The following is a 22300-nucleotide window of genomic DNA, read 5'->3' on the forward strand; positions in this document are numbered from 1 at the left end:
GGAGAAACAAAAGAGGCGTTATTATTTTGATGTTTACCAATAACTGACAATAAAACATTCCCTATTCACCATCTTAAAAAAATGATACATGAGATCACAACTACATGAATAATGAACACCTTAATAATAATTATTTGTTTAAAGTTTCTAGTTAACTGAAAAACAGGTAAGCTGCCAAAATAATGCCTCCATTTTAGTGTCACACATTCAACGCTTGCTTCATGACGACTCTCACCAATTGATAGAGATTTTCCCAGTAGTCCTGAGTCATGAGGCGAAAGAGTGACAAGAAGGCCCAGCTGAAGGTGTCAAAACTTGTATAGCCGTAGTTGGGGTTTCTGCCAGCTTTTACACACATATATCCTTCTGGACATTGGCTATAAAAAAGAGGGGAGAAATAGTTTTAAAAGGTTATCCTAATCAAAATATATGTTACTGCAGGCTGATGCTAGAGCTGATGGTATTCCTCTGTTATGAGTTCATGCTGAAACAATTCAAGAAAGCTAACTGCAGGAAAAAGTCCACAGGATCAAACGTTTTCCACCATTAATAATGGAAAGCTACCCACTGCTTCACATAGATCCTTAATGCACCTCAGAGAATGGTACCGTACAAGGTTACTGAGCAGAATCCAGTTCATTTCTCCTGCTTATGTAACAGTCCGTTGTAAGAGCGGTTGTGGACTGCTTCCAAGCTTGCGAAAGAAGGTGTTGCTAGATGGGTCCTTCCGGAAGCTCAGAAACTATACAACCACTTGTGCAATGGACTGCTGCATGAGTGGAAGTAACAAACAGCCCACTACAGTCTACCCTAAGACCTAAAACAAGGGATGGCAACATGTGATTCTCTAGATATTGTTGGACTGCAGCTCCCATTATCCCTCACCACTGGCTAGGCTGGCCGCAACTGATGGGAGCTGCAGTCCAACAACATCTGGAGGTGCACAGATTAAATGCTCTGGGCCAGGAGGGAGATCAAATGCAAAAGAAAAGTCTTCCTTTGGTTTTAGAAAAGCTTCCCAAGTTTGAAACCAGAAAAACATTGCTCTTTCAAAAAGAAAAAAGAAAAAATCTCCCAGAACGCCATGCTATCTACAGCAGTGGTCCCCAACCTTGGGCCTCCAGATGTTCTTGGACTTCAACTCCCAGAAATCCTGGCCAGCAGAGGTGGTGGTGAAGGCTTCTGGGAGTTGTAGTTCAAGAACATCTGGAGGCCCAAGGTTGGTGATCACTGATCTACAGGATTCTAGCGGACGTTGTTCAAAACAGTACTGTATCCCAGCTCTATATAATAATATGTTAAAATTATCAAATTGGGGTCAGGGAGAGATATTAGTGTAACCTATGTTTTCCAGGGGACAGAAATCCTCTTTCCCCACTCCATCACCTCTTTAAATTACTCCACAAAGTAAAGTGTGCTGCTTGTATACTCCCCCATAGTGCTCAAAAGCACTTAGTTTACTGACTTCTGGTAAATGGAAGGCTGAGTCAACCTCGAGTCAACGACTTGAGCCCCTTGGGATTGATCTCAGGTCATGAGCATAGTCTTGACAGCAGTGCTGCAGTTTAACCACTGTGCCACAAGGCTCCTCTCCAAATTTAGACGTTCACATGAAAACATCAGGCTTCTCGTCCCAAGATGTTAAAAGTCTGAAATTTTGGAGATATTAATCTATCTATATCTATCTATCTAAATTGTTCAATGGTAACTATTTGCTGCTGCATCCTACATATAGGACGATAATAAAATGTAACAAATCATTCTCACCCTGCATCTGAGCCGTTGCCACACAGCAAAGCATCATTCTGTCCTTCCAAGAAATAAAAGTTATCTGTTTGGAAAGAATAATCGATAAAATTGAATTGCACTGAAAATAACTATTTGAACAAATGAGTCTTATGGCACCTTGAAGACAAATACATTTATTATGGCATAAGCTCTTACTGCCTCCCGTATAAGATGTAATCGGTCAATGCACCGATTGAGAAGACTGACAATCATCTATGGCAGTGGTTCTTAACCTTGGGTTACTCAGGAGTTTTGGACTGCAACTTCCAGAAGCCTTCACCACCAACTGTGCTGGCTGGGGTTTCTGGGAGTTGCAGTTCAAAAACATCCGAGTAACAAAGGTTAAGAACCACTGATCTATGGTAAAGTAAGCTCTACAACAGGTGCCATTATGACAAGCTTAGTCTTTAAAGTTCTACACAACATGTTGTTGGCTTTGCTCGAACAATCCAACCTTGCAACTCTACTCAAATATGTTGCTGTTTTACAACACACACAGACACACACACACACACAAACACACACCAAACAACCAAACAAAAGTAAACCCACAAACGTAATAGGTGAAATACAGTGGTAGTAGAACAGATCTTTCATTCCTTTGCATCCCTCTCCCCTGTGCCCACAAGATTGGCATCACAATGCTGGGTGTCGCCCAATAAGACACAAAATGCAATTTTAGAAGAGGTAACTGTGTTAGCCTCTGCTAGCATATCGAGCAAAACCAAAAGGAATATTAAAAAAATGAAGATGACAAAACGTATGAGTTTTCATGGACATGTCCACTCGACTTGTCCACAAAAGTCTTTAAAGTGTCACAACGTTTTTGTCTTTCATTTCATTTATCTTTCTTTCGGTTTTGCCTAAAATGTAGTTTGTATCCTTAATCAGTGTGGTTCTTATTCTTAGTTGGAATGAATTTTCCCATTTTCGGTTAGAGAAAAATATTTTTTAAATCCATCTACATTTTCTCCTAAGTTGGAAATAGAAGCCACTACTGCAGGAGCAAAAAAATAACTATATCATTGGGTAACTGTCATAGCCAGTCAAGATCTAACAAACAAACAGTACTGGTTATCATATTTTGGAAGTTAATGAACAGTTATTGTAGATGTTATGTCCCTTCAAGTCAGAACTGACTTATGACCCTAATGGGGTTTTCAAGGTAAGTGAGATATTTAAGGAGCCATTTTACCAGTTCCACTCCCCCAAAGAATTTCCATGGCTGAGCAGAGATACGATCCAGGCCTCCTGAGTTCATTGCTATACCACACAACCACAGTCAATATCAAAAGCATTACGGTGGCAACCTTAAACTTACTTACTGGGAAGCAAACTCCTATGAACACCGTGGCAAATAATTCTAAATAAATATGGTTGGGATTTGTTTATTTATTTATTTAACTTATATACCACCTATCTAGAACGTGTCTACTCTGGGCGGTTTACATAAAACCATGACAAAACAGTTCATTCTACATGTGGTCAAGGCAGCAAAGCAGCACAAATGGGCTCAAGAGATTTTACCACAACCCAGTGAAATTAGTTGAACCTGCCTTCCACTGAAAGTTACAGAATAGGCTTTAAAAATGAGATTAGCAAGTCTCAGTCAGTGCAGTTGTGAGAAGAGGTGGTAGTTGTGACAAAAAGTGATAAACTCAGCACTGCCTCTCAATATAAATCCAGGCCGTAATTCAATTTTTCTTTATTTTACGTGTATCCCACTGGATTCGATGCGTGATTTCTTGTTAACCTGGAGCTGGCCTGACCTAGCACTCCACGCTCTGGCCTTGATGCCACATTAGGGGACTTCAGAATATGTATGAGGAACCGTTTGGATTCCAAAGACTGCCCTTCAACTTAGCTATGATATATTATGGATTGTTTAACCAAATTATAAACTGCCATGGTCACTCAAATTACTGTTTCTGAATTGAACAATGTAGCTCTTGCCAGGTCTGCTTGGAAGTAAATCTCATACTGTTCAGTGGAGCTTATTCCCAAGTAAATGCATACAGGATTGCTGCCTTGGTTGTACTATGTACAGCACAAAAATAAACAATTCAGCTTCCACTCCTGATGCCAATATTGTGATACGGCACACAACTACACAGCAGCAGTAGAAGCAGAAGCACTATGATTGTAAACATATGCAAGTCATCTAAAATTTACTTATGTCCCATGTTTACAGTCAAAGAAACATGTTACAAAAGAAAAAAGGAACGGGAAGGGAAGGGGGAGGCCGGATACCTGTACTCCAGGGCTGCAGATTAGTCTGTGCAAAATTAGATGCAATAGAAAATCAATGAAACAAATTCATTTCAGCTACACTAGTTGAAATACCATCATAAAAGGCTATAGGCACAGTGGACTGTATCAATGTAACTAAGGACAGCAATGGCCTTAGGTGGATGTATTCATTCCTCTCATGAATGATGGGTGTAAAACCCTTATTGGGGGATTAAATTTAGCTATACAGATGAAGCCATAGGTGAGCCCAGTATTTAGATTAAGCATTTAAACTCATGGGGGCAAATGCCTTCTGTCAACTCAATACCATCAACCACAAATACATGATGCTTCACTTGTGTGCACAGGTAAACCCTGACAGATGAGGCCAAAATGACAACTGATGTACTAAGCAATACAGTATACTTAAATGATAGCTAGGCCAGTGTTTGAGATCATAGTTTAAAAATGTAACAAGTAGCAATGGATCTTTAATTCCTTTTGCTGTCAGGAGTGGAGAACATCTCAGAGGATGCTACCAGCATCATTAAAGTGGAAGATGTCTTCATCCATTTGTCTCTTTCACCTGGGGTCATTTTCAGTATTCCCAGAATCTGCTCTGCAGAATAACAGAAGAGGTACCACCAGGATGGAGAAACAGTGAAAGAGGCCTCTTGCCAGGTCTACCAGCAGGATTCACCTCACAGGCCCCTCTGTGAAGGGAAGGTGCTCTTCCACATGCAGAAGGGAACTCAGGACCTGAGCCATTGAGCATATCTACACTACAGCTTTACAGAACTTTGATATCCCTTTAAGTGTCATGCCTCCATCTTAAGAAATCTGGGAGTTTGTAATTTGGTGACTTAGAATTCTCTGTAAAAGAGCAGTCCTTTGAAGGACAGTGTAAGAACTCTTTAGCACAGAATTCTAAGTATCTCACCAAACAACGTATCTCGAGATTTCTCGGGATGGGGCCATGACAAAGTGCTATCAACCCGCTATACCTGGCAGAATGCCTTCTTCCAGCGAGATCTGCCCAACCTATTCAATTATCCCAGACCAGTCATCCCAGACTGATCACGGTTCCTGAGAGAAGCCCTGAAAGAGAAGACCAGGAACTGGGCCTTCTTCGTGGTTGCCCCCAACCTCTGGAATAAACTCCCGCATTTGAAGGTACTGTACTACATCAACAGAGCACAGAGGTTCCTTCAGCTCTTAAGTGAACAGTTCTGCCATCTCATTTTTATTAAATGTTTTTATCCTGTCTTTTTTAAAAGTTTAAATTGATTGATATGTTTATGTATTTGATTTTCAGCATTGTCATCTGTTCTGTGGTTTTATTTAATGTGTTATTGTTGTTTATCATGCTGAAAGGAAAGGAAAGGAAAGGAAAGGAAAGGAAAGGAAAGGAAAAAAAAGAATGTTACAGTAATTTAAAAAGGCACAGATTTTCATTGTTTCCCAGCAGGCCATTTGCACAACTGACTGTGCAGTCAAGGAGTGATTAAACACATAATGTATAAGGCAGAAAACAGTGCTACTCGCTTGCACAATTACTCATTTATGCTCCATGATAGCAACAAGATTTTGGCAATAGTCTTACAAGTTAATATAAATGCTCACATTTTAAATATGTCTCTTTGCTATAGAATAAACAGAAAAAGTACACCGGCTAACACCTATTCCAGACAATATTTTATTTTAAAGATGAAAGAATGTATGATTTAACAGACCAACTAAAACCAATGGTGCTACTTCAAAAGCGACAACGTTTAGGACCACAATTTAGATGGCACTACATAGTTTTAGTGAATACTGTATTGATAATATTCAACTTGCAGTCATTAAAAACTTGTTTTCTAATATTAAAGAGTAATAAAAAGTCGCATATTCTTACTGTCATTACTGACGTATTCATCCCAATTAAAGGTAGTCACAGTGGTGTTAATGAAGGTACCATTTTCTCCCATTGTGCTGTTGAAGTAGGAAGTTATATTAATTTCAAAGGTAGAATTGTCTGGTGGCCAAATCAGGCATTTGTGCCTCAGGTTCCCCATGAAAAGTTGCAGCCCAATGAGCGCAAAGACACTCAGGCAAAAGACGGTCAGGATCATAACATCCGAGAGTTTCTTTACAGACTGAATGAGGGCTCCCACTATGGTCTTCAGACCTGCAAGTGGAAAGCACATGCCATTATAATGTCACACACTAAACATATAGGATGTCATGCACATGTGCTTGAATTCAATAAGATTTCATGCAGAATGATGACAAAATGATTGTATTTGTGACAGTTTAATGAAAAGCCTGGTTGCCTGTGAATATGAATGAGAAGCTGTTAGTTTTATGCCAATTTGAAACAATGTGCAGAAATAAAACAAAGGCTTTTCTATATATCTGCTATATAATCAGAGAACTACTGCTTAAGCAGACATGTGAATTTTGCTCTCCATGCCATGTCTCAGCCCTTTGTATAAAAACATATTGCTTTTTTTGCTGCTGCTGCTGTCTCTTACCCAAACCATTCTTGCAGAGTCTGTTTTTAAAAGTTTTCAACAGCATGGATATGTTTATGCTCTGTTAGACACTTAATTCTATTATGTTCAGTCTTACTGGATAAAACTGATGATGGTTTGGAAAAGAAAGACATTTCTTTTAGAAAAACCCCATGCACAGTCCATGCGCTTTTGCCTCTTTTTTTGCATATCTTATGCATAATTTTTTAAAAAATAAAAAAATAAACAAAAACGTTCACACAACAGATTACACATTCGAGTTCAAAGTGCCTGCAACAAAGAGTAAAATTTGCATCAATATGAAAGCCTTAATATATTTGACCTTTTATTAAAAAGTTGAAAGCTTGATGTCATAAGATGCAAATCATATAGCCACTTACTGCAAATGTCTCATGCAAGAATTTGTTAAACTCAAAGGCTGATCTGGAAATAAAAATCAAGCTGTAATATTTAAAAAGCAAGGAATCCCATTTCATTGAAAACAATGTTTTTGATTCCTGCTTTTCTTTTCTTTTTGCTTTGATTGTGCAGCAAGCAACATGGCTTAGGCTTGGAGATGTGAGTTTGTCTTCAATGGCATTTTTAAAAAGTCAGCCTCCGTGTTTAACCTCGCTCTCACCTGGAATGACTGATATTGTTTTCAATGCCCGGAGAACTCTGAATGTTCTCAACGCTGAGACATTGCCCAGGTCCACAAACTCTGTCACATATCTGTAATAGGGGAGTTCACACACAAACACAATGACAGCACACAAGAAACAGTCGGGAGGTACAAGGGGCCGGCCACTTTGCCAGACCGCGCCACTTCTTACCTGGGATTACAGAAATAGTTTTCAAAGCTCTCAATACTCTGAAAGTTCGAAGAGCTGAAACATTGCCTAGGTTTACAAATTCTGTTACATACCTGTAGAATTAAATCACAGTTACTCAGAATTGAGGCAGAACTTAAGCTAATTATTTGGGGTCTTTTATCAAGACCTCACCCTCTTTTGCTGCGCTTGCCTTGTGTTTATTAATATGCTTTCCGGGACTTCAAAATAAAATTTATAAATGTCATTGAGCAAATCACACTGCTTTATTTATTTATTTATCTATTTAAAGCTTGAGAGCTTGCTTCCATTCTGGTGAACAGAAAGAAGATATGAAATTATCTTATTTTGAAAGAGTAAGGCAGAATTAGTTGCAGATTTATGAATGGCATACCCATAATATTCTGGCTCTGCAGCTGAGGAATATTCTGTGATACTAAAAATAAATATGACTACTAATAAAAAGAGCAGATTATTGTAAAAGTAAATTCTTCCACAAGGTTATCTCTGTCAAATTAAATGTCAGTTTCAGTTTTCCATTGACTAACAAATCCTATTAAGGTCTGTAAAAAACAAGAAAGAAAAATACTTACGCAAATGTAATGACTGTAAAGTCTAACCAGTTCCAGGGATCCCGGAGAAAAGTGAAATCTTCTAAACAGAAGCCCCTTGCAAGAATTTTAATTAGTGATTCAAAGGTATAAATTCCAGTGAATGTGTATCTGAGAAAAATATCAGTGTAAGAGTTATCAGAAATTAAATACAGTATTAATTATTTCAAAACAAACATTTCCACAGTAGCTAATAATTAATTTTTGTTTTTAAAAAAAAGTGAAATATAAACCTAAAAGAAAAATAGCAAGCCTTGGCAGGGCATGAGTTTCTTCTCTAGATAACAATCCAGAACTGCAACAAGCTGATTTAAGCAGGGTTTGATGATATACAGTACGATCAGAAATATATATATGATTTAAGCAGGGTTTGATGATATACAGTACGATCAGAAATATATATATATATTTGAAGGTTCCACAAAGAGATTGAAAGCAAACTCACAGAGAAGGAGGTGTTACTGAACATCTTTTGCCCTTTTAAAAATGTATCTCCTTATGTGTCCTCTTTGCTTCCTTTATTCCTTCCCCCTACTTCAAACTCTCTGTCTGAATAGCTCAGTGAGTTGGGTTCCTGAGGTCAGGAATTTAATCCCCCACTGTGCCTCCTGGGAGGAGAGCTAGCCTGTGTAGCCTTGGGCAAGCCATGCAGCTCCAAAGGAAGGGGATGGCAAACTACCTCTGACTACTGTATGCCTAGAAAACCCAGGAAAGCACTAGCATAAGCCAAAATCAACTTGATGACACATAATTATTATATTACCATGATCAAACTCCTTACAAAATTGGCTACTAAGAAGAGAGAGAGATAGTGGGCAAAGGAGTAGTGGACAAAGCAGGATTGATGATGTATATGTAGTAGTGGGCAAAGAAACAACAACAAAAGAACTCCTCAAGTTTATCCCCATACAGCCTGCAATGTCTCCCAGTTTTCTTCCAGCCTATATTTTGGGGAGAAGCCTTCGGAACTATCAAACAGCCTGTCCCTAAAACGCAGCACAGTCTGAATCCCAATTCTTCTTTGTGCATCCATTTCTGACAGACTGATGTAACATCAAAAGCCACTGTACTGTAAAATAAATTCTAATGCTATTCTGCATTTTAGAAGCTGAAATAGGAAACAGTAGGAAAATGGACTGCAGTCCCATCGAATTCCACTCTAGAGATGATTAGCGAAGGCATTCTGAGGTTATAGGATCTGTTCTAGACCATCAAAAGCACCGTCAAATACAGAACGGAAATTCAGCACTGGGCTTAAAACTGATTCACCCAAGAGGTATAACCGTAGATGTTTTACATGTATCCCCAGTCATGTGTTCCAAACATATGCTATTATGCAGGGCTCTGTAATGTGATAACAAGTGCCATAGGCTGCTTGCCTATGAACTTGTTATCACATTACAGAGACCTTGGGGACTGCACATAATGAACTTGGGGACTGCACACAATAAACAGAGACATGCATTATGTACTTATTAATACACTGAATTGTAATTAAATTGGACTTACTCTACATTCTTTGTCCAATCCGGAGGGTTACTCATAGTCATAAATACACAGTTGGTTAAAATAGTGCACATAATAAGCATGCTGAATAATGTATGTTACAGTCAAGGAACATATACTTGATAATACATCATAAGAAAAATGATCATGTCAGCAGTGCATTCTGACTTACTTCCAACATCATTAATGTTTGCTACATTAAAATAATGCTCAGAGAGCATTTCAAAACTTTCTGACTTATTGCTCCATAATTAAAAGAGAACAGGCAAACACCAAAACAGACTTTCTGAAATACAAAGAAATAAAAGTGGATTTGCAAAAAAGAAGCATGCAGAAAGTCCTACTCTTCTTCTGAATTAAAAAGAAATGGTTGGAGTCAAAAATGGGTGGTCAATAAAATGCTAGGATGCAAATATATGTTGGTGGAGGCATGAATGGCAGTAACACGTAATAAGCTTTCATTTACTTTGTAAACTGCTATGCAACTAGAACTTAGAATCATTGAATGATGAATTGGAAGGGGGCCCTTCAAAAGGATGTTTCAGAATAATATTTTGCATTAGGTGAAAAATACAATTATCAGCTGAAGACACAATGAATCCTATAAGGTTAATTAAATCCATGTGAATGTAAAATGGATTTACACTAATTAGTTAATTAGCAATGGAAAGTGACCCTTGGGTTCAAATATAAATACTGCCTCATGTACACTGATGTAGGGCACGTTTCATAATAATACAAACTTCCTCGGAAGGAAGGAAGGAAGGAAGGAAGGAAGGAAGGAAGGAAGGAAGGAAGGAAGGAAGGAAGGAAGGAAGGATGGAAGGAAGGAAGGAAGCTCATCATTCACTGACAGATGGCCTGCTTTGCATGTGAAAGGTTCCACGTTGAATCCCCAGAATCTCCAGCCAAGCCTGGGAAGGCCTGCCTCAAAACCTGTAGAGACACTGCCAGTCCTTGTGGGTGATGATTCTGAACCAGATGCTCAATGGCCCATCTCTCTTCAGGGAGATAGTGCTACTAAAATGTGTCTAGTTTCAAAAGTACTCTACTGCTATTGATGGTTTGAGGAAGCTTTAGTATGGGGCAATTTGGGCTACTTCCCAAGGAGGAGAAATGTATGTGGAACATGTGAGCAAAACTAAAAAGGAACCACTTGGAGCCATGGCTTATGTCACCATTAGCACTGACTAGAATTGCTATCCTACACACTATTAATCTCCTCAGGCATTTATAAAGCATGTACCTTAAAGGTACATCTTCATGAAAAAGCAAGTCAATTAATTAGTCATGATAGGCACTAAGTGGCCACATGATGGCACCATCAACTAAGATGTTCAGAGCTATTTTATTTTAAGGTTGCACATTGCTTATGCATGCACACATATGTGTGCATGTGTGGACACACACTTAAATATTGGCAGCAACCTTCCTGCAGGGAACTCAAAGCACTACACAAGGATTTTCCAGGACAGCTACTTAGCTTTTGAGAGAAACACTTCAGGCCCTTCAGCTTTTGACAGATGTCTTCCATGTGGTGGTGAAAGTTCCACGGGCGTGTAGGGGAAGGGGCATTTAGTGATGCTGCCAAGGAACAAGAATTCAAGAATCTCTGTTCACTTATTGATTTGAATGGAAAGCCCTCCCCATATCCCTGCCAATTTGCTTCTGTTCTTCTCCTCACCAGCTTATTCCATTCCCCACAAAGGTACAGCCATACTCTTTATCCAGAACTGACTTGAATTTGGATAGCAAAGAGCAGAATGTGACTGGGGAGCCTAACAGTAAAAGCAGTTAGGGTCAGCTCTGAAAGTCATAAAAAATGTGGACTCAGCTGCAGTAGTAAATTACACTGACCTCATTGGGTAGGAATTGCATCTAGGTAGACATGCACCGGTTTGTGCTTCAAGTCTGTGATCTTATACGTACAAGTTATATCTGGGAGTAAAATCCCATTAACCTTGCAGCTTACTTTTGGGGGGGATCATTAGCATGAACTAACACACCAGGCATTATAAAAACAAATTCAGCCTCATTCTGTCATGAATATTCATAGCTCACTATTTTTTTCTTAAGAATTGTACAATCTTTTTTGGAAAGCAAAGCATTCTATCAAATGTTTACCAGACATTTGCTCCAAGGAGTTCAGACTAACATGTAACTTCACAGCAATCCTGTAACGCAGATCGAACTTAGAGAAATTGATTTGCTCACTCATGAAATTCATAGCTGAGTGGAGAACTTGAATTATTGACATCCTGTCAAAACCATAGCCTCCAGATCATGCTGGCTTTAAATTTCTCTAACAAAAAAATAAATAAATCTGTTGACTTCTCAACCCCTTTCTCTTTTTCCCAAGACCAGACATGAAAATATTATACATCTATAGCAGTACATACTATACTGCTTTGTAATGTTCCACTAATCCCATAATTGTTTTTACTGAGCATTATAACAGAAAATATAGATAAGACAAAGAACTACCTAGTTATATACAGTATATATAGTCACTGCAGCCAGAATTCTTTATGCTATAAATTGGAAGAAATCGAAGATACTGAAACAAGAACTCATTGAGAAGATATGGGAAGCGGCAGAAATGGATATTCTATCAGAAGTGTTGAAAGACTGTCCAATACAAAAGGCAACTGAACGATGGGATTTATTATATAAATGGCTTGAGTCACCAGATAGTGTTTGAATAACATAGAATTAAACTAAGATGTAACTGTAAGTTGAAACCTGGAGGGCAATCAAATTGTAGAAAGATGGAAAGTTGACTTGATATCACAACATGAACAGATTGGATGACAGTACATTTCGTGTTCTCCTTCCCCCTCTTTTTCCCCCCATATTCCCTCTACCTTTTGTACTCCTTACAGTACCTTATCCCTAGTTGTTAAAAATAAAAAATAATTAAAATAATAATAATTGGCAGAATCATGGAAAGAGCATTTATTGTCTGGCCTTAGCTACTACTGACATTTACATACATATCTCTTTTGAAACTGTTCTTTAAAACCACCACAACAACACATACTTAAGTTTCTTATTAAAATTTGTATCTGTTAAAACAAAATTCAGAATGAGAATGGATCACTGCAGATTTGCAAGCCACACTGAAGTTTCCAAGTTTCATCAGTTTCACAGGACACAGCCAGTTCTTTGTTGACACAAAAAATACAAGAAACATATGGAATGCTTATACATACCCAGGTGTGCATATTTACTTATATTGATGAAGGGGACATGCTGCAAGTTACATAATAGTTGTTAACAGTTCACAGCCCTGACTCTCAGTACAAGGCTTTGGGGTTTATGAGACAGAGAGACAGGGAAAGAAGGATAGGCACAACTGCTGTGCAGTCTTCATGTCAGTAGGCCGAGTAGGATCTCCAGTCAAAATACACTGGATAAACGCACCATATATCCCCTCGTACAAATCAGAACTGAATTTCTCTGCCTAGTGGCCATAACACATCTGGATCACTCATAAGTTCAGAACACCTCTGTTCGTGATGATTTTTGTCAGAAAGCAGCGGCAAAACCTCTAATGTGGGGCCTGGGCTGGGAGCAGACTGTGGTCAGGCCTGACGGGCCTCAAGGCTGCCTCACAATCTGTGAGTGAAATCTGCAATATGGCTAACCCTTCCCTGCAGTTCCCGACCTTGGGCAAGACGCCTTTCAGTTCATGTCATTGAAGAACTGCAGACAGACTCTTAAGCCATCCCAGAATAGGTGACATAAGCCATTGATATAAGGCAATTAGACTGTCATAAGAAACCAAATGGCAAAATAAGGAATGGGGCACTGAAGGATGGAGATGTAAGAGAAGAAAAGAGAAAGGGGGGAAAATGGGGAGCAAAATAAGCAAACAAGAGAGCCAAAGGAGGATAGGAAGGATCTCATTTGAAAACCTTGCCCTACAATAATGAGGTGAGAGCAGCTGCTGTAGAATTAGCAAATATGAGAAATGTACCGGGGAGTGAAAGCAAGAAATGGAGGAAGGACAACACGTGGTTCATACACTCTTTAGAACCAAACAGCCTCAAAGAATCAAGATACAGTACTGAAAACAAGAGTCAGTGTTATTTTATTCACGAAGAAACAACAACTAGCAAAGGATATGAATGTACCAAAATTTTAATAGCTATTTTTCTAAGAGGGTTGAAAGGAGTTAACAGGTACACAGCGGAAGTGGCACTGAATCGGAAGATCGCCTTCCCTCTATTCAATACTATAAATGTCTGGAAGAAAAAAAAGGAAAACACAACAGTGGGAATTTATATCATAACATTGGCCTATAAAGCACTCAAATCTCATCACATATAAAAAGAGCAAGTCCCAGTTACAGAAGAGTGTATCCACACAGACAGCAGTGCTTATCATCCTATCTACTGGTATTCATGCAACATAGTTATTTTCAGAAGGCTACTCAGCCTGTCTGGTGCCAGTGAAGATTCCTTCTCAAAGTTTCCTCTTGTTTTCAAACTGGAGCTTGAAAATAAATTGTTTTTTTCTGGACCACAGTTCCACAAATCCCCAGCATGCCAGTGGCCATGCTGGCTGGGAGATTCTGGAAGCTGTAGGTCAAGAAACTAGCTTGTCCAAACTGTGTTTCAAAGTCAGACATCTATACAAGCTACTCAGAAATGCACTGATATTGATATAGTTTTACTTAGGGCTCTTCCCACTAAACATCAAGAACTGGATGCTGGGGAGACAGGAAAGCTTATTTTGTACCCGTCCCGCTTTGTGACTGCAAGTCAGCTTCTTACCAAGACAGACAAGTTTGGAAGTAGCAGATACAAATAACTTGTAATTAGTTAGGTTTTCCAAAACAAAGATACAATTACATTATGATTCTAATTTAAACAGGGATAACCCCCACCCCACGCGATCCTTGTTCCTTTTGTATTCTTGGGCAAATTAGGACTCTTACATTTCAAGTTACAGATACGTGGGCTCACTAAATGGTGAGGTAGATGGGGTGAACAATGTGTTTTGTACCTCAGGCTAGCTGCGTAATGCATTCAGATGTATGTGTGTGTATTTTTTTAAAAGTAACCAAAAAAGACAACAATTTTTATTACCTTTGAGGAACAGGAAAGGAAAAATGTCAACTTTTTAAAAACAGTTTACTAACTACTTGGAATGTGATGGCTTGTAAAGATAACTGTAATCAGTTCCTTTAAAAAAATACCGTATTTTTCGCTCCATAAGACGCACCTTTCCATAAGACGCACCAATTTTTTAGGAGAAGAAAACAGGAAAATATAATCTGTTTTCTTCGCTCCATAAGACGCACAGACTTTCCACACCCCTGTTTTGTGGGAAAAAAGTGAGTCTTATGGTGCAAAAAATACAGTAACTTTGTTAATTCTGCTCTGTTCCAAATGCACTCAGGTATAAGAATTTGCATGACAAAAACAGTTTATATAAACTGCAGCTCATAGTACAGTGTAAAGTTTTTACTGCAATCTCTACAGTCTCAGTAGCCACAGAATCACTAAGGATCGCTATCCTGGAAATAACAGAGAAATGTGTTCTCGGAGCAACTACAGTATTCACACACTTTTGTAGGTGGGGAAAAATATGCACGGAAAATAGGAACAGATCACATAGAAGTAATATAGGAATCACCACTAAATTACAGTATTGGCAATTGGAGTGGTCAATTTGGTGAAGTGAGTATATGACAAAGCCATAAGATAATGAGTTTTTAAAGTACTCTCCGTATGTGTGTGTGTGTGTGTGTGTGTCTGTGTGTCTGTGTGTCTGTGTGTGTTTGAGAGAGATGCACTGATGGACAGCTTTCATAACTTTTCTATGAAATGTAAACACCCAACCTTGCTAGATATCTAGTAAATCCCAATGACCAGTCATCACTCTGGGATGGCACTGGGATATAAAATCCAACTGGCTGCCTCAGGAACCTCCCATTTTCTGGATTAGAACTGCATTTTCTATGCTAGATACTGTTATCGGCAAACTCGGCTTCTTCTACAGCAGTCTTATGTTCTGGCTTGTTTCATCCTATAAAATTCCTCAAAGCTCAGAACATGTTTCTTTTCATTATCACATGATAGAAAGAACTGTGCTTATATCCCATGAGGATGAATTTTGAAATGCTCCTCAGTACAAGCCTGCTTCCTGAACTTCTATCATTAGCAAGTTTTTAATCTACACCATGGTCATTATCAAAAGATGTGGCAGACTCTATCCTGTCTTGATGTGAGGTAAATACAATTAACCCATTCTATAGCCGCTGTATAAAACCATTTAGCAAGCTGGTGCTCTTTACTGCCCAGCCAGTCCGAGAGGAGACTGTTAGGACTTTCCTGCATCTTCTGAATTACGCCTGCATGTGGACGTGTAATGCCATTGCCTTTAGCACCCGGCAAGGACAGTCAAGGCTTGGCCTACAAATGGGCCAAGAGGTGGTTAAGCTGCTTCCGGCAACAGATTTGAAGTGACAGAGAAGGCTAGCAAGTGTGTTACTTTCAGGAATAGAAAGACATGTTTATGGGATTTTCCACTGAATGCATCAGAATAAAATGGCTGCCTTTGAGTCTCATGCCTCTCATTGAGCTTGGGGATGGGGATGCCATTTGCTATTCCAACTGAGGTAGCAATAAACCATTCCTCGGGCCGGACAAGGACCCTATCTAGTGGCTCAGTGCACTCCATGATACATTGCTCCATGGCAGCTGCCCTTAAATTTATTTTCACAGCAGCTCCCAGCCATGTCCTGGAAAACTTTACTTGTGAATGTTGGTTTTTTTTTTAATGTGGCTGCCAGAGAAGGCCCAGCTTTGAATGTCTTTGTGGTTGCCTCCATGACAGTGCTTTCAAAAAGGATGTGTGTGATAGTAGGTAGAGAAGTCCAGCTTTTAGTCCGAACAGCAGTACAGTTAGATAGTTTTAGACTCTGGACAACCATCTTGCAGGGGTCTTCATCTTCACATACTAATCTCTGTCATTTTACTTCAAATGGTCCTAAACCTGCCTTGCCCAACTAATGCAGAACTCTACTGAATGTGGCCCTATAGGTCCTGCCTGGGTGGCTGACTACCACTCTGATGAGGTCTGTTAACAAACTGCTTCCTACCAAGAGAACATATTTAAAACAAACATGGAAGCAACAACTTTAAGCAATCAGCTAACTCACAATCCAGTTTGGGGAGCCATGCCATCCTTTCCAAGCGTACTAAGGGATAACTGTCACTGTATTCAGTAAGCTTACTCCCTGGTAAATGTTTTCTAAGATTGCAGCCTAGATCCTACTGAGGAGTCACATTTTATTCATCACATTGCTAGTTATCCTATTTACCCCAGGCTGCCTATAAAATCTTACATCCTCATCAGAGAGATTTGTGGAATCAGTCTGTATTCTGAACAGGAACCAAGTACATTCTGAACAAGCACCAGAGGGATTGGTAAACTGCATCTGTCACATTTTAATGATATCTCCATTCAGTATATTCTTACTTTTATGATATATACCAATATGAACAGTTTAGAATCATCTACTGTAACTATTCAAAATACCTCACAGATTCAGGCCACAATGTTTTCTTGACCTGATGTTTCTTCTCTCACTTGTTACAGGAGGTACTCAGATGTTCGCCTTTACCCACAAGAGAGTAAATGCTTGAACACTGTATATTGTAGCTACACTGGCTGTTTTCCTTTATGTCTGCCAAAACTGCAAGTAATATTCCCCTGCCAGGTTTCTGCAGTAGCTAATACATTTATTTGTCCAATTCCTGTCTCTTTAATGAATTGCCTATGTTCTCTCCGCATTCAATCATCTACATTAATCAAACAATCATTTATGTTTTATATTCACTAACCCCCTTGTAGCAGCACCGTATCTAATCTTAAAAATTCCTTTCTTGTTTGGAAAGGAGAAGGAACCCTGGATTTAAATCCTTCCATTTATAAGCGTTGCTTTGGGGCAAGAAGGGGAAATGAGCACGCTGTAAACCTCTGAACCTCACTCTCAGTTTGCTCTTGGGTGGCTATGTTCTGTTGGGGGAAGGAATTGACAGTTATGCTTTTCTCTGCTCTGAGTGAGGTGAGAGATGCGCCTTTCTCTGCGTTCTGGAAACAACCATGATGCAAACATTTGCACTTCTTGGCTGCAACAGGGACCGGTAGCGCTGTACGTCCCTGTGGAGGCATAAAGCAGGCAAGCTGGCTCCATTCATTAAAACAGGAGGGCCCTAACTTGGAATAGCAGGTTCACTAGCTAACCATTCTCACCCGCTGAATCCTTAGACACACTGGCAACAGCAGCAGCAGTAACAACAAAGATAGAACCTCCTTTCCACAGCACCACTGCTTTAAATCTCATGTTCATCTCTCTCTCTCTCTCTCTCTCTCCTCTCTCTCTCTCTCTCTCTCATATGGATCAGTTCTGAGGTTACAATGAGGCTATTATTCACTTCTTTGCTGTGTGCTGAACATCTGCATGTTTATTCTCAAAGTGTCTTTCCCTCTTGAACCCTGAGTGTTCTATTCAGCGATTCTCACCCCTTTCTAGCCTCTCCTTCCAGAAATATTCAGCGCATGGGAGAGTTCCTTTTTGGGACCCCAGCTCCCAGAATCCCTCAGCCAGCAGGACTATTGGCTGGGGGATTCTGACATCTCTAGTCCCCTCCTGTAAAAGGAGGGAAAAAAAGGAAATGTTCCTAAGGTTTGCAGAAATGTTTGCTACAGATCTAGGTTTTGGCTGATCTTGGTGAAAGATGTCCACTATGGACTGCTTCCCTGAGATGGTCCACCCCTAGCTTGGAATACTACTTTTCAGAACAATGAAAATAATGATGTGCTGAAATCATCCATGACAAGTTGTTACTGTGAGCCAATAGGGCATCATCTGACCGCTGGTCAGTTACAATGGCTTCAGAGTGCCATTATAGTCGTCATTCTAAAAAGCAAGTTTCCAAATTCAGTCTCTTTCCACTGTCGTGACCACTACCTGTTTGCCTAATCTCCCCGTTAACGTCCCAGAGGAGCAGGGGCTCCATCTCCTTGCACCTTTCATTGCTTGAAAGACAGCAGGTAACTAGGCAGTGACCGCAAGAGTGGCAGCTGCCACGACTACCACCACCAGCAGGGTTCAGGAGCTGGCAACGGGCCTCTATCTGGGACGTGGTCTCAGCAAGTGTCCAACAAGCCTGATCTGACATCAGGCCTAGTCATCAAATGAACAAGTCCACAAACAAAGCAACCGGGCACCCTGGCTGCCTAAACTACAGAGAAGCGGCTGTGAAGATCTAGCCCAACTTCATCGCTTTCCCAGCAATATATTGGAAAAGGGGGCAACCACACCTATTTTGCAAAACTAAAGCCCCAGAAGATAAATGAGGTGAGATTGCGTTCTTTTCATCACTGCCAGTTCTTATATATAGGGTAACAAATGCTTTGAAAGACCAGGTAACTTCCAAAGTTAATAGAAGAGAAATGTGACCTCCTCCATACAGCATGAACTTCCACATTTATTGCTAGAAGATGTAGGGACAGCCACCAGCTTAGAGAGTGTTTTTTTAAAGGACTGGATAGATTTGGGGAAAAAACAGGTCTACCAGTAGCTATTAGACATGACAGTTTCACATTCTTTCCAGTACTTTGGCTCCTATCATCCTTAGCTCTACTAGCTAGGGTGGATGACTCTTATAGTCCAACAACACTTGGACAGCCAAGCTTTCAAAATGCCAGCTCACTGTGTAGTATACCATAAGAAGAAATACATGGCAAGGGAAGGCCAGCATCTTAATGCTCTTTTTATAAGCTCCGGTCAGAAGTTGATTTGGACTGATATAGTCAGTTTTACGAACATCATGACCACAGCAATTTAAATCAATTAATTTATAAGTCCTTTAAAAGTATATGGCAAGATTTGCTGAAAGACTGATATAAAGACTCAACTTTCATTTTTCAGCAGATTTTTCGCTTTATTTTAAAAAGACTTATAAATGAAGTTCTTTGGCAATTGGCATGGTCATAATGTGCATAAACCTGGCCATATGAATTCAAATTCTGGTGGCTATATTCTTTATCAGCTGAAGCTTCTGGGCCCTCTCCAATGGCAGCCCCACATACAACACAATACAGCAATGATGACTGATGATAGGATAGTTCAGAGAAACTACATCTAGGGTTTATATTCAAGTTGCTCAAGAAACAAGGAAAAACAAGAGGCCAAAGAGCATTTGTTACATAAGAAAGATTAAAAGGCAAACAAACTATTTTGGCACTGAAAGGGAAAGGGAAAGGTTCTCCTTGACAACTTTTGCCCAGTTGTGTTTGACTCAAGGGGGCAGTGCTCATCCCATTTACAAGCCATAGAGCCAGCGTTTTGTCCGAAGACAATCTTCCGTGGTCACATGGCCAGTGCGACTTAGACACGGAACGCTGTTACCTTCCCACCGAGGTGGTCCCTATTTATCTACTCGCATTTGCAGGCTTTCGAACTGCTAGGTTGGGGGGAGCTGGGACAAGCGATGGGAGCTCACTCCGTCACATGGATTCGATCTTACAGCTGAAGATCTACAGACCTTACAGCACAGAGGCTTCTGAGGTTTAACCCACAGCGCCACCACGTCCCCGGAAGGGAGACTTCATGCTTAATGCCACAGTTAATAAAAACTTTGTTCATTTCTTTTCTCAGTAATTTTCTCTGTGTAAAAAAAAAGGGTCACTACCACTAAATTTTATAATACTGTAAAACTGTTTTTATAATAAAACTGTTTCACATGTAAAGATAAAGCAGAAAATATCTTATAGAAGACTGATACTCTCCCCTTGTAGTGCTTATTTCTGAACCACATCAGCAAACAAGGGGAATCAATGAAGGAAATAGACAGCGATCACTACTGGGAATCATTACCGCTTCAGATGCTTTGGACTACAACTTCTATCAGCCCCACCCAAGGGTAACGGATTATGAGACTGTAATCCTAGACATCTGTAAATTTTAAGGGTTCTCCCACGCTTGCTATAGGGTTTCTTCCCTGTTAGTAGGTTTTGTAACAGCAAACACTCACTTTTTTGTTAACGTAGTATGGGTCCAGGTCCTCCAAGGGCTCAGACACCATTCCCGGAGGTATGTCTCCATATATAAAGGGCAGTGATTTGCCGGCCTCCAAGTCACTATTGGGTTTTGGTTTATTGTCATCGTCGTCGAGGTCTTTGCGTTCTTGTTTGGACTTCGCCGCTTTTTCCTCGGCAATGCGTTGTTCAATAGCTGCCAGCGACTCTTTCGTGAAATAGCGGAAGCTGTCCGGTCCTGGTGGTACCAGCACTGATTGTGCCATCTTTTCATCCTGCACCTCTTAATTACAGTTGTGTCCCATGCATAAAAAAGTGCTGGAATACAGTGTGGAGTGGGGGAGGGGGAGAAGAGAAGAAACACATGAAAGAGGATTAGTGCCATGTTCTGTGCAGAGGGGAGGAAAAGGAACACACTTGCATATCATTGTCTGCAGGGCAGCTTATGGACTAGGCTGCAAAAGGGATTTCTGATGTCAATGCATTCATTTATGTTCCTTCCAGGCAGTTTTCCTGGTTTTCCTCACATCTTTTTAATCATCTCAGATGACTGGAAGTTTCCCCCCTACCTCTCAGAAATCCCTCCCCCTCGATGCAATTCTTGTGAAGCGCAATATATTGACAACCCTTCAAGAATGTTCAGCAGCACCGAGCACAACAAGCTTCCAATTATTTATTTATCCTTTTGTCCAAAAATCAGGACAGATAAATGTAAGCACATGATAGGTCACTGCCCCCAGGTGCCTAAAATCTACATTTAGTCAGAGAACGGCAAAATGGGTATTAGCAATGTAAGGGGAGGTGGGAGATGGTAGTAGACTAACAAAGGCGTAAAGAAGAAAATAGAAATGCAGCTAGGTGGTCCATGAACAAAATCCCAAATCAGGTTTGGTGAGTACATTGTTTGGACCACTAAAATATTCCCAGAAAGCAAGCTTTCCAGTTCTCTTCTTTGGGATGGCCAATACAGAGCATGAGGCGGCTGGGGTGGGGTGGGGTGAGGGACTTAAAAAGTCAAAAAACCATATAAACCTTATATACACAGGATCTGAAATTAAACCAGAAATCCAAAACAGCAAATTGCCGCTGCAAAGCATCGGCTTAAGGTGTGATGGTATCAGGTTTCACTTGAGAATGTACAGAATCTACTCTCTCTTCCTGTTTCTGTAGGAAAAGTACAGACTAGTGCTCACCCCCCCCCCCCCGGCTCCGTGGGCTCTCAATGGATTTTTGTCAAAATATCTGGATTCCACTTTTGGCTAGGAGTGGGCAAAATGTGACTTATAAACTTAACAACAACAACAGCAACAGCAACAGCAACAGCAACAGCAACAGCAGCAGCAGCAACAACAACAACAACAACAACAACAACAACAACAACAACAACAACAACAACAACAACAAAGACCTATTTTGACTGGGGAGAAAAGTCTAGGAAAAGCTATTTTTTGCTCCTGGGCTCAGCTGTTCCCTCCAAGGCTGCCCATTCAATCAGCCCCCCCCCCCACTGTCCAATCCCATCCAGGCACTTTCTGTGAGGAACAGAACGACTGTAGGTTAGAATAACTGGGTATTAAAACTTGACTCTTTGAAATCAATGGGACTGAAAACAAGCACAATTTAAACCCCACTGCTTTCTATGGGTCTATAGTAATTATGATTAAGTCTTATGGCTTACTTGTTTCATATTCCAATATACACTGTGTTACTTTATCCCAAGTGCCTTGCTTTGGAATGAATTCCTTTTGTCACTAGGTTTAATCAACCAAACCACAATACTCTA

General features: G+C 40.1%; 1 protein-coding gene across 2 annotated transcripts in view; it reads right to left on the reverse strand.

The window, feature by feature from the left end:
• The window catches only part of SCN2A (sodium voltage-gated channel alpha subunit 2), a 138183-nt gene that overhangs the window by 59170 nt on the left and 56713 nt on the right, over positions 1 to 22300 (reverse strand). The window contains exons 2-9 of one of the 2 annotated variants that reach the window (XM_078394659.1): positions 20514 to 20835; positions 13586 to 13706; positions 9463 to 9550; positions 7936 to 8064; positions 7153 to 7244; positions 5915 to 6187; positions 1768 to 1831; positions 236 to 377 (exon numbers count right to left, since the gene is read on the reverse strand). In XM_078394659.1, the coding sequence (XP_078250785.1) occupies positions 236 to 377; positions 1768 to 1831; positions 5915 to 6187; positions 7153 to 7244; positions 7936 to 8064; positions 9463 to 9550; positions 13586 to 13706; positions 20514 to 20783 (1179 nt within the window). In that variant the 5' untranslated portion in view covers positions 20784 to 20835. Of the gene's footprint in view, positions 1 to 235; positions 378 to 1767; positions 1832 to 5914; positions 6188 to 7152; positions 7245 to 7345; positions 7438 to 7935; positions 8065 to 9462; positions 9551 to 13585; positions 13707 to 20513; positions 20836 to 22300 lie in introns of both variants that reach the window. The other variant, XM_078394660.1, reaches the window with a different exon arrangement.

This window comes from Pogona vitticeps, chromosome 1, assembly GCF_051106095.1.
Source record: "Pogona vitticeps strain Pit_001003342236 chromosome 1, PviZW2.1, whole genome shotgun sequence".
NCBI classification, from domain to species: Eukaryota; Metazoa; Chordata; class Lepidosauria; order Squamata; family Agamidae; genus Pogona; species Pogona vitticeps.